General features: G+C 54.7%; 1 protein-coding gene across 1 annotated transcript; it reads right to left on the reverse strand.

The window, feature by feature from the left end:
* Positions 1-4,144: 4,144 nt before the first annotated feature.
* Positions 4,145-11,419, reverse strand: GATA5 (GATA binding protein 5; the record flags this gene model as incomplete). The annotated part of the gene is made up of 6 exons (XM_080924697.1): positions 4,145-4,300; positions 4,613-4,737; positions 5,124-5,211; positions 5,611-5,736; positions 9,369-9,544; positions 10,876-11,419. 6 exons carry the CDS (start codon positions 11,417-11,419, stop codon positions 4,145-4,147), a joined length of 1,215 nt encoding a protein of 404 aa, XP_080780823.1.
* Between the last annotated feature and the right edge of the window lie 1,312 nt (positions 11,420-12,731).

Genomic DNA, 12,731 nt, shown 5'->3' on the forward strand with positions numbered 1-12,731 from the left:
GAGTAAATGCAGCTGCTTGCAGACAGGAGCCCTGGAATGGGGGGAGGGTTGCTGCTGAGCCTAGTCAACAGTGTGGCCCAGGGATGGAGGGGGTGGGGGATGGGTTCCCGGGGCCTAGTCAACACTGCAGAGTTGACTCTTGAAGGAGTAGTATTTGGAGGCGAAGAAGCAGGCCTGAACCTGCATCATGGAAAGTCTGAGCTCCAGGCCAAATGCAGGGTGTGGAGGATAGGCAGCAACAGTAATGGGGTGCCAGGCACACGAGGAAGAAGGGCTCAGCTAGAAGATTTGGGAACCGGAGGGAAGCAGAGTTCTGCAGAAGTGGGCACAGGCTCAGGTGTGTATGACAGGCAGGGAGATCCTTTCCAGATGGCCAATGGTGGGGGAGGAGAAGATGTGGCCTGTCCCGGAGGGAGTCCAGGGTGGAGGCCTGTCCTAGGGTGAGGCTGGGGCCCCGCCTCTGTTAGTACCGCCTCCCTCCTCCCCCATGCTGGTCAGCTCAGAGCGGCCAGACGCTGTCCACCAGTGGTGCCGAGCTTGCTTTATCAGATAATAAATAAGACGGCTGGAGCCGTCCGTGTCAACATCTTGGCGGCGTGCGGGGCCCAGAGGGGAGGGGGCTACTGGTGAAGAGCTTAGTCAGCCCCCTCCCCTTTGAGGCCAGGGTCAGCCCCAACCCAAGTGTTTGTGTAGGAAATTCAGGCATCACAGCCGCCCTGCCCAGAGCCTGGCAGCTACAGGAAACTATGTCTCTCTGGCCTCTCTTCATCCTGTAGACAGGGACACAGTAGGAACTTAGTTCCTTGGGTCACAGGGTCAATGCATGGGGTAGGCCTGTCTGGGTGGCTGTTTGGCACTAATCTAGGGCAATATGAGGTGTGACACACTCTAAGCTACATGAGAGTGGGACTGGAGGACACTTTTGAGTTTCATTGCTAGCTGGTGTCCCTACCCTAGCTGGGTCCCACAGAGGGCTGGAGCTTTTCCCCTATTGCTGTCTTGGGCCTATTTTTAGAGAGACTGGAGGGACTCTGAGGGCTTCCCAGCTGCAGGCCCGTCTCTGAGAAAACATGGGGAACTGGGACCACGGAACATCACCTCTCACATGTCCACCCAGGCTGCTTACTTTACCTTCGGAAATGCTGCCTGGGCCCCAGAACTGTCCACAGGGCTGTGACAAAGGACGGCGGAGAGGGCCTTGTGGATGGGTCAGTGCCCCTTCTCCAACATGGTGCCTTCAGTCTTTTGATGAGACCCACACCAAGCTGCTGACAGTAGCAAGTGGCCTGCTCTAAGAAATGCCCTTACTTGGTCAAACAGGAAGCTACTGCCCTCCACGTGCCTCCTCCCCTAAGCTTTCCTTTCTGAGACCCCAGGCTTTCAGATGAATACCTGGGAGAATTGGCTCAACTTTCTGACAGGCTTGCCCTTTCTAGTCTAAGAAACTCTCAGCCTTTGGGCTGTCCCCCGTAAGCTTCCGTCTGAGGCAGTGCAAACAGCATTTGGCTTCCTGACGTTGCACAGCTCCGCCACGAAGCATCTAGGGGTCAGTTTCACCCTGTATCTACAGAGAACACGCCAACACACACTGCAGCAAGACCCCAGAATAGAGTAGAAGTGTATGGTACCAGCCTGTCTGCTGTGCTCCAGCCATGGGGCAGGGCCGTGGCTGGAGGGCTCTGCCCATAAGCTCTGGCAAGAAACTCCAATGGACAGGACCCTGGTCTCCCTATCTCTGCCCCATGTGCTCTACTTATCATGGTTCTCCTTCTTCCTTCCTTCCAGGACAAATCATGGAGGACCAGAAAATACTTTTGGACAGGAAGGGACAGACTCATGAAGCAGAAGGGATGTTATGGCCGGCCCCTTCTGCTTCATGGTCTGGGGTGATGGAGACGGAGCGGAGCAGAGCAAACTACAGGGTCTTCCTTCCCCTCCTGCTGTTCGGATAAGTCCCCCAGTTGCTCTGGCCCCAGTGAGTACAACTCATCTGGTGGTTTATGACCAGCGGGCAGGACAGGGATGGGAGGGGGAGGAAGGGCAGCGGCAGGGTTCTTGGTAGCTGTATAAAGGACCTGGTTCACTGGCTACCTCCTGGGGAGGAGAACGCTCACATTTAGCAGCAGTAATCATGCCCAGTGACTGACTGACGGCATTCTTCACCTCAGCTGGCTCCTTAGCTAAGAAACAGAATTAGGAAGCTGAAGAAATGGCTCAGTGGTTAGGAGTACTCCTTGCTTCTTCAGATGATCCATTCAGTTCTCAGCACTCACAAGATGGTTCCCAACTACCTGCAACTCAGTAGCAGGGGATCCTGAGGCATTAGGCATGCATGGGATATACACACATACATACATATGATACACACACATACATGCATGGGATACACACACACACACACACACACACACACACACACACGTACATGAAGGCAAAGCACTCATACAGATAAAATAAATTAAAAAATAAAAAAGCAAAGGAAGCCAGGTGTGGTGGCTCATGCTTTTAATCCCAGCACTCAGGAGGCAGAGGCAGGCAGGTCTCTGTGAGCTCAAGGCCAGCCTGGTCTATGTAATAGGTTTCAGGACAACCAGAGCTACATAGTAAGACCCTGTCTAAGAAAAAAACTACAACATGGAAGGGGTCTCGTGTGTACATCCCTCTCACCTGAACTCCCTTCCTCTCCATCCAAGGGATGCCACCTGCCTTGTGTCTTGCGCTGTGGCTGTCTCCAGGAAGCCTCCCTAGGTTGGTGAGTCCTGTACCACCTCAAAGGTGCATGAGTTATAGATGTGGTCACACCTCTTTCATCACAGAAGGGGAAACTGAAGCCAGGGCAAAAGGAGCTCCTAGGAACACTGCGGTGAGAACACGTTGCTGAGACCTTGTGCGCAGCCTCATGCTGATGCTATGGTCTGGTCCGCATCTGCGCACTTGGGGTGTGGGTGCTTAGAGATACACTGTGCTGCCTGTGTCCAGGTCTCTAGTCCCCTCCCTCTCCTTACTCCAATATCTGGGATGTGACCACTGACACCTAGGCAGCTCGGCTGGCTTTGCCTTCCACAGACACATGGGTGGTGAGGCATGCCTGCTCGGAGCTAGTGACAGGGCAAATGCTGCAGGCTACTGCCCCTTGATTTCCTTCTAACCAGCGCTCACTGCCTCTCTCTCAAGCTGAACTGGATGGAAGAACTGAGGGTCCACATAAAAGACAGGTTAGGGGTGGCCTTCATGGTTGGATGACCCCTTGACTCCCTTGGTTTCCTTACCGGGGAGTAGAGGCCTGGAAAGACCAGGAAGCAGTCAAAGGACATAGGACCTGTGGGAATGTGGCCTAGAGAGCACCTCTGCCTTCTGCTGCCTGTCACCTTCCTGCACAGGGCTGTATAAGTGACCTGCAGGCCCTGGGCAGAGTCACCACCAGCTGATGTGACCTGGAGTGAAAAGGATACTGTAGGTGGGGCTGTGTCACCAACTCCAAGCCACAAGGCCACAGGTCACCCAGTTCCAACGGTGTCGCTGTGTGGGTCTTCCCACCAGCAAATGCCTTAGTACACGGATTGCCAGGACAAGGCCCTTTACTTCCAGGTCTGGAGACCAACATACAAATAAATACAGAAGTCTGTGAAGACGGCTGGAGGGATGCGTTTGCCCTGGGACGGTGTCCTAGTTCAGTGCTCAACCTGTACCCTGGTCTCTGGCTGTCCCGCATCCGTAAGGGAGTGAGCGCTCCGTCCGCCGTGCAGAGTCAAACATGAGAAATAAAGACCTCGAGGGCCGAGAGGCCGTTTCTCATTGCCTGCCTGGACTATGTTTGTTTCACTTGGATCAGATTTTACTGTGGGATGCTGTGAACCTTTGCCAGCTGCTACAAACTGTAAATTTTGACCATCGATGTCAAGAGCTGAATTCAAGTAATTGGTGGGTATCTCCAGTCATCTTGGCTGCAGAGAGGTCCATGACGGGTCTGGGGAGTCCATTACTACCCTAGCTGAGGCTCCACCCTTCATCCACCAGCCTGCTTCTTTCTCCAGGCGATCAACACAAAGTTTTCCCCACACAGTGGTGAGGAACCTCTGGGGCTGCTGGGTCAGGAACTAACTTCTGTTCCTGAGATGCACCGTGGGAACAGTTTCCTGAGCACTTAGGCCAAGGCCAGGGCACACCAGGCCTCCTGACGTAGGACCCCACTGAGACCAGCCTGGGGGCTCAGGGATGAGGAGGTGAAGGCAAAATCTTCAGATTCGAACTTGAACTCCAAATGACTGGAGGCCAGGGATTCGTCCGCTGGGCTGGAGGCCTGCAGGGGGGATGGGATGGAGTGTGGAGTCTACCTCCTCTCATGGGATAGGGGGACTTGCCCCAAGGGCCCCTCAGCCTAGAATGAGCACAAAGTTCACTGAGGAGCAGGACTGGTAAGACCTGACAGGTCCTGGGCAATGTCACGCACAGTTCTGGGGAAGAGGCCATCATATTGGTGGCTGAGGGCTATGTGTTTAGTGAAACTCTGGGAGAGGTCTTGGGGGACTCTGATGGGATTGGAGCTGGTGAAGAGTCAAGGTTCTCCAGAGAAGTGTGAGGATTTAGCCCTCCCCTGCCTCATCCTCCTTACCTGGGAGATGATAGTGGGCCCAGCACACACTGGAGATGCCAGACTGGACTCTGCCTTCAGAGTGGTGGCTGAGCTGTCGGTGTCGAGAAGAGTGGGGGAGGAGGCTGTGGTGTTTGCTGCGGATCCTGCGAGGGAAGGGGAGGACATTTACAGAATATATCTGACCATATTCCCCCCCCCCTGCCGCCATGTGACAGAATATATCTGACCATATTCCTCCCCCGCCCCCTGCCGCCATGTGACAGAATATATCTGACCATATCTCCCCCCCCTGCCACCATGTGACAGAATATATCTGACCATATTCCCCCCTCCCGCCCCCTGCCGCCATGTGGCCAGTTTTCCTGTCCTCGTCTAGAAGGATTCAGAGACTTCTCAAAGTCACACATCACCAAATGCTAGAGGGTCAGCCGCCCCACATCTGTCCACGTGCCCCTCCCACGGCAAGGCTAAGGTCACTCATCAGAATGAGACTTGGAGGCCTGAAGGCTCCTCTTGGCTTCCTGCTTACCTGAGGAACCCTTGATTTTGGCAGGGTTCTTTGGCTTCCGTTTTCTTGTCTGGATACTCTCCTTTTTCATTGCCAGTGGCCTTGGCACCTGGCAGGAACAGCAAGGGTAGGTGGCTGCTCCCTGTCCCTGCTCACCCCTAGGCCCTTCCCTGTACCTTCCTGAACTACCCTGGAGGGCCAGTCCCCTCTTAGACGCTGGGTTGAACTGTAGGCACCACCCTTGGGTGCCATCCCATCTGCCCGAGAGCCGAGAGGCCAAGACTTGGGTGTCCAGTATCTATCCTGGAAAACCCTGGGGAGCTCCCTGAGCCTCAGTGGGCAGGTCTGTGCAGTAGACGTGGAGGCAACAGCTTGGTCTCCCAGAGGAGCTGGTGTGCAGGCAGTCAACACGTGTGTGACACTTCCAGAACATGTTCAAGCCTGTCTTGCTGGGGAGGAGGGGCAACCATGTGACCCCAGATAAAGGCAGCTACTCCCTGCCACTCACCCCGTGGAGCTTCATGTAGAGGCCACAGGCGTTGCACACTGGTTCGCCCTCCGCGTTGCGCCTCCAGAGGGTGGTGGTGGCAGTGTGGCAGTTGGAGCAGCAGAGGCCGGATCGGCGGGATGAGGACTGTGGGGCAAGCAAGCTGGGGTGAGCCCGGAAATTAGGGAACCCAGACTTGGGGTCCTTGGGTGCAGAGAATGACAACCAGCAGAAGGATGGAAGCCAGACTCAGCAGTTACCGGCGGCCGGGCCGTGGACCGTTCTGGTTGACTGAGATGCTCGGGTGGTGACGGTTTGAAGCCTGCCATGGACCTGTCTGGCAGGACGTGGTATCTTTTGCTCCACAAAGCTTTGACTCTTTGACCTTCTGGTTCCAGGACCAATCCTTCACCTCTGGGCATTTCCCATCCCTGAGATGTAACAGACCTTTCAGGGGCTAGTTGTGGGGTTCTGGGCCCAGTAAAGGCCTAGTGTAGAAATACAACTATTGATTGTTGATCACCAGCCAGATTGATCTAATCCAGCACCTCTGTGGGGGATCAGTGCCTGGAAGGCCACAGACTTAGGAGGTCAGGCCCTAAGGATAACTCTCAAGATCCTGCTGGTCCCCTTGCATACCTGTCTCCCAAGAGGCTCAGAGCACACACGGACAACACCCCCCACATCCCGCAGCACCCCAGTACCCACAGAGTATTGAGTAGAGGGTTCGGGGTCCTATCTGTCATGTGCCACCCTTGCTGTGTTCAGCGCCTCGAGTCCCCTGATCTCACACATTTGAATCCCACCAGAGACTTCCCTGTGTTTGGGGAACTTGGGCTCTGAGACCCAGAAATCTGGGTCTAACCAATGAAGTTGGTAGGGAGCAAGGAATGGGCTTCCTGTGCTGCATTTGGGGGACCATCCTGGAGGGCCCAACTCTCTTCACCAAGCGCAATGTCTCCTGAGCTGCCCGAGAGCTGAACCTTTCTGTGATGCTCACGGTTCAGTGTGTGATGGGATCTTGTCGCCAGACGGTATTGTTCTGTCCCCACTTCGGACAGTACCTCTCAGATAGGACATGTGAACGCCACCCCCATCTATCCCCGTTATGGTTCAGGGATAAAAATTCAACTACAATTCCAGAACATCAGGCTAAAAAGTGTCCTTGGCCATACTCGGAATATGACTAGGAAGATACCCGTGCTCATCTGGAAGCCACACTTAACTAGGTGCCTGGCACTTTGTAGGTGACAGCTCCCGACAGACCTTTAGACTCAGGGGGGCCCTGGCGTCCTGCCTCTCTTCTTCCAGGAACTATGGACCCTTCTGAGACACGGTGGGTAAGAAATCGAAGTATGTGTCCCACATGCAGCCCATACACAGGATGAAAGGTAACCCATGTCCAGAAGTGCAAGAGAAAAGTCCAGAAACCAGGTTGGAATCTTCCGTGGTGATTATCTTTTACTTTTATGAACTTAAAAACACAGGAAAACAACCACCCGAGAAGCGCTTGCTTTTCCCTCAAACGTCACAGCCATCAGCCACTAGACAATAGGGAAACAGGTTCAGACATGTCAAGGGACCAGGTGACAAGGGATCAGTCAGGAAACTGAGGAGCCAGGTGGACAGAATCTTCTCTCTCTGTTGAGCACTTTGGCACATGCCCATTTGCCACACCCCAATGCCACCTCACATGCCAGCATCCATCTGTCCTCTCTCCCCGTTTGTGCCAGACCAGGCAACCTCCCCTGGATACACTTCATTTTTATTCTATTTTATTTATTTATTTTTGGTCCCCTCTTTTCAAGAGACGTTAATCTTCAATGGCTGCTCACCTGAAGGAGGGCGACACTAAGTGCCAGGCCTCATGCACTGGGGACCTGCAAATACTTCAGCCTTGGAGCTCAAAGGCAGCCCTGCCAAGGTGGACACACAGGGAAGGGGGCTGGAGCCCTGCTTGGAGGGCAAGTTACGTAGGCAGGGAAGCCGTCTGGGGAGTGTAAGCTGCAATAAAAAGGGTTGAAGAGCGGCTGCCTCATTGTCCAGGGCTCAGCTTACCTAAGATTGACTGAGGCAGCCAACTGGAGCCTTGGGGATCAGCCAAGGCTCGAACGGCTCCAAGTGGACCCTCTCCTATAGGAGACACAGCAGATTAGGTCGAAGCTTGTCCCTTGTCTGCTGACAGAAAACTGAGATGGGGGCATGAGTGGTGACAAGAGTAGATTTGGGGCCAGGGACCCGAATCCCTCTACCCCAGAGCAGACAGCGGCTCTTGCCTGATTCTTGTTTATCACTGTGTCTGGGCGTCCAGTGCAGAGCCTGGCAGAAGAGAGTGCACAGAGTAGGTCTGCTGCCTGAGGAGGCACAGGAGAGAGTGCACAGAGTAGGTCTGCTGCCTGAGGAGGCACAGGAGAGAGTGCACAGAGTAGGTCTGCTGCCTGAGGAGACTGCATCCTCAGGCTTGGGATTTGGTCCTCCATGACTGGGCTATGTTTCCATGGTTTCCTCATTAGTGAATGTTACAGAGACCCATCTGAGCAGCTCACGGAGGGCACAGTAGCCTCTGAGGTGGCCGCTCAGATGGTAAGAAGCAAGGTATTGGGCAGACCGGGCCTGCAGATCCTAAACCCCAGCTCAGAGGAAGGAAGCATAGCTTCCCCAAGGCCCCTTCTTGTATCCTACCTGCCTCCCGGAACTTGCAAGGTTGTTCCCATCTCGGGACCTCTTATGCCCACAACACTGAGTATCTATAACCCCAAGTTCGTGCGCTCAGAACCACCTTCAACACACCGTCAGGCTGAACCCAGTCCTTCAGTGCTGCCTGCTATGGGCACAGGGGCTCCTGAAACTTGGAGGCAGAGATGTTGACATGAGGGGTTCACACCTTTACACAGAAGGGCCTGGTACTCAGGACTTGTCCAGGTCTGAGACCCAGGAACACATTACAGCCTCCATAGGAAGAACGGAAGCTGCCAACTCCAACCCAAACCCATATTTAAACTTGAATTTGAAGATTGGCCTGTGAGATGAGAGAGCAAAGCTACTTCCTGCCTCTGTGACTTCGGTGACCCACGCCTGAGCCCTGACATCCCTAACACCAGTGCCATGCACCATAAAGAACCAAAAGTGAAAACAAGATTTAGCCAGCGATCTAGGCAAAGGGCAGAAGCCTAGTTTCCTAGAGACCCTCAAAACAGAGGCAGAAAGTGTTTTCCAAGGACACACATCCACAGATCCTCTCATTTAGACCACCATCAGTGCACCTCAGCCTTATCTGTGCTGGGTCACCTTGAGGCCTCTAATACTCAGGACTAGGTTTGCCATCCACATAGTCTTACTGCAAGACTGAGCCCTCAGAGTCGCACAGAATCTGTATCCAGGGGTTGTATTTGTGTATTATATGTATCCAGGTCAGACTCACTCTCAAAACTGACTCTGAAACATCCTGTGACTGTGTAGCTAGTGGCTTTGAAAGGTACCGTGTCTGTTAAGTCCCAGGTAACTTCCAATGGGCTGTAAGGTTACAATGTTGCAGTGGGTTGTGAGACCCTGAGCCAGGTGCCTATCAGGACTCCTTGCCTGGATACTGATGGGTCCCTGGATATTTTCTAACTCCAGGAGGAGATGAGTTTGGCCCAACCAGGAGCCCTGGGAAGCTTACAGTGCCTATGCTTCAGTCTTTACCCCATCCCTCAAGAACTAGACACCGCTGAGTTTGTAGGAGCCAGCTAGTCCTTTTACCCCCTTCGTGGCCCTGGCCCTCTCCCTGCCACACTCACCAGACGCTTCTGGGGCCTCACTAGTGGTCGGTTGACCCCGTTCATCTTGTGATAGAGGCCGCAAGCGTTGCATAGATAATGTCCGGTGCCGTCCCTGCGCCACAGCGGTGTAGACAGGGCTCCACAGTTGACACACTCCCGACCCTCACCAGGGAACTCCTCCAAGAAGTCAGGTACTGTGGGGACAAGAAGCTTGTGGACTGGGGCCTCTGCTCCACCAGGATGCCTGAGGGCTTCTGCTGGACTCCGCTTCCTTTTATAGTGTCTTAAACTTACTCGTTTAAAGAGCAACTTATTTATGTATATACTTAGTCATATTTCATTTTCAGTGAAATCTGTTAGCTGGGGCTGCTTTTATAAGGTAGGAGGGTAAATAAGCCGAAGTCTAAGGTAGATGATACCTGACATGTCTTTCTTAACCAGGGCCTAGTCCACTTGCATTTTTACTACACTTTGGAAGCAGGCAGCGGGAAACAAATGGCAGAGCCTTATTTCCCTCCCTTCCCCATCCCACGGGGTCTCCAGTGTACAAGTGAGTGGTCTGAGGATTGGGAAATGGAGATTTGAGGTCTACAAGGGCCTCCTGTCCGCTTTGTTGTGGGATCAACTACTGTCTGCCCTCAGAAGACAAGACACAGGGGTATCAGGGAACCACACATGCGAAGGCAGTGGGGCATTGATTGGCTCAGGGCGGGGGGGGGGGTGCCAGGCACAGGGGCTGCCCTTGCTTATCTAAGTCTACTAGGTCGGTTTGAGACTAGACTGGAGCTATGAATCAGGGGTCAACCTTCCAGGTTTTTGGAGGGATGGCCTAGACAAGGCCCCGAGGTTAGCCCTCTTTACTGTGTCTGTTCCTCAAAAATACTCAGAAACCCAGACGAACGATTCTCTGCTCAACAACCCTGGAATCTAACCTAATTTATGTTCCTGGGAGGTATGGAACTTTCAAGATGGAATGCCAGCGTTGCGGGACGAGATGGCTGTGGTGACTTGATCAAATAATCGCTTTTTTTTTTTTTTTTTTGAGCTTCATAAAATTCATTTTCAGCCCCAGCACAGGCCGGGAAGCTCAGCATTTTGGAAGACTGAAGCAGGAGGATTGCTGTTAAGTTTGGAACTAGGTTGGTCTACATAATGACACCCTGTCTTAAAACCAAAAACAATTTCCAAAACTTCCTGTGAAAACTTTAAAATGTACGTCCCAAATCGACATAATCTAGAAATGCTTTTTTGGGTTTGATTGGGTGAAAAGCAGAAATCTATTATTTTCTTGCTATTGTGCTGAAAAAAGAATTCTGTATCGAGCGTTTTTCATCGTTGTGTGTTTTATGAAGGTTTCTGAGTCCTAACAATTCTAGGCGGGAATCTGCGTGGTCGGACTAGGCGGAAGAGCCCTGACTGCAGAAGAGCGCATTTCGGGTTTTCGCATTTCGTAGCGCGCGGGTTTATTGCTGCGCGCCTCAGTTTTAGAGCCAGGTCCACCGGGCAGCCCCAGCCCGGTACTCACCGAAGGTGGTCCTGCGGCCAGGGAGACCACCAGGGCGACCTTGCAGACCGTGCAGGATGCTGCTGTCGAAGGGTCCGGAGGTCCACGAAGGAGCTACGTCGGGACTCACGTATGCTGGATAGGTTGTGGGGTACGAGGCGCCCATGGGCCTCCCGAGCGTGGTCGGGTACTGTTCGCGAGCCAGCAGCGCGCCCTGGAAAGCGCCACCGTCCCGGACCCCAGTGCTGCCGCCACTGCCCGACCCCGGGGGGCTGTGAGCGAACGGGAAGGCGGTGGCTCCCGGTGGGTGTGCAGCTGGCGGGTGCGGGCTTCCGGAGCCGAAGGCTGAGGAATCAGCAGCAACTGCTGGCGTCCAGCTAGAGTGCGCGGCGAGCGCGGGAGGCTGCGAGCCCGGCTCACACGAAGGCAGGTACGGCAGCATGGAGGGCACGCGAGTGGGTGCCACGAACACCGGGGAGCCGGCTCCCGAAGAGTGCAGAAAGGCTCCGGAGTCGGCATAGGTGCCCTGGCCGGGGCTCTGGGCCAGCGCCAAGCTCTGGTACATTTTCCCCTACGCGAGCTTGACCTGCAGAGAAGAAAGACAGGCGTCTAGGGCAGGCTCAGTGGGCCCCCTCCATCAGCTCTTGCGCTCGCCCGGGGCAGGTGCTGCAGCTCGGTTTGCACACTCTGCTTTTCTGAGTCGGTCACCGGGGCAGGTCCCAGGCTCCTCCGGGTGGAATGAGAGGTTAGAGTAGGCGCGGGACCCCAGGAACAAGGTCCTTGCCTCGTGAAGAGATCGCCGGCCAAACCCCTCACAGAAAGGTGCGGCGCTGGCCCAGGGCGGGTGGCCAGTGGGTTGTAGACTGGGTCTCCCCAGAGCTGCTCTGCAGGGAATCCCGGGAACTTGGGCTGCCCCGCCCCCGCTGAGCGGCCCCTTCCCTCTTCCAGTCGGTCCCTCCCTCCTCTCAGGGTCAGCGCCGGGGCTCTGGCCGCGGTGCCACGTGACCCGAATAGGTTCCGCAGTTGGGCGCACGGCCGTACCCTCGCAGCCCGTCTGCAGGGGGTGGGAGGAGGCTGGGTGCGCGCACAGTCCTGGGGCAGCAGCAGTTCGGAACCGTCTCGAACTTTGTCGCTACAGTCACGAGTGCCAGCCCTTGCCCCACTTCTATTCCGAACTCCTGGCCAAAGTTGGTTTAGTGAGTGTCCTGTGGCTGAGGCCCCACTGAATTTAGGGACACAAGGTGCTGGAACCGTGTTGGCCGGCGCTTGATGCCCCTATACTCCCTACGTGGGGATCTAGTCCACTCAGGAGGGACTCCAGCGCCAGCGAAATCTGAGTGGAGTGATATAGTTCCTAAGGCCATCACAGAAGACCGGCAGACTCCAAGTCCCACGGTTTTCACATCGGCAAGAGTCTCTTTCGGGTACTGGAAACTCCCAGGAGGCTGGTGCTAGAACAGCTCGCTCAGTTTTGTTGTGACTTCTGTCCTCTGGTTTACTGGGAGTTCCAGAAGGAGAGCAGAAGGTGCAGCAAGCCCGGGAGGGGGGTGCCGGGGGGGGGGGCTCCAAGATGGAAGTGAATGTTTCTCACTTGTTCACGCTGGCCCACGGGGGCTGCAAACAGATAGGTGGCGAGGCAGGAGCTCCTGATAAGGGAAACACATGGACTAACCTTGGAGTCAGTGTTCAGTGTTTCTGCTGCTCAATGCGGGAATGAATTAGTCAGAAAGGAGCCGAGCGTTGCCGCACACTGATGTCCACCCAACTTGCTCTCTTCAGTGTGAGGAGATCTAGTTGTGAGCCATGAGTGGAAGTGATGGGGTATCCTGGGCCTGAGGATGATACAGACCGTCCTGACACAGCCTCCTCAATGGGAC

Source organism: Micromys minutus (assembly GCF_963924665.1).
Source record: "Micromys minutus genome assembly, chromosome: 11".
In the NCBI taxonomy this organism is placed as follows: Eukaryota; Metazoa; Chordata; class Mammalia; order Rodentia; family Muridae; genus Micromys; species Micromys minutus.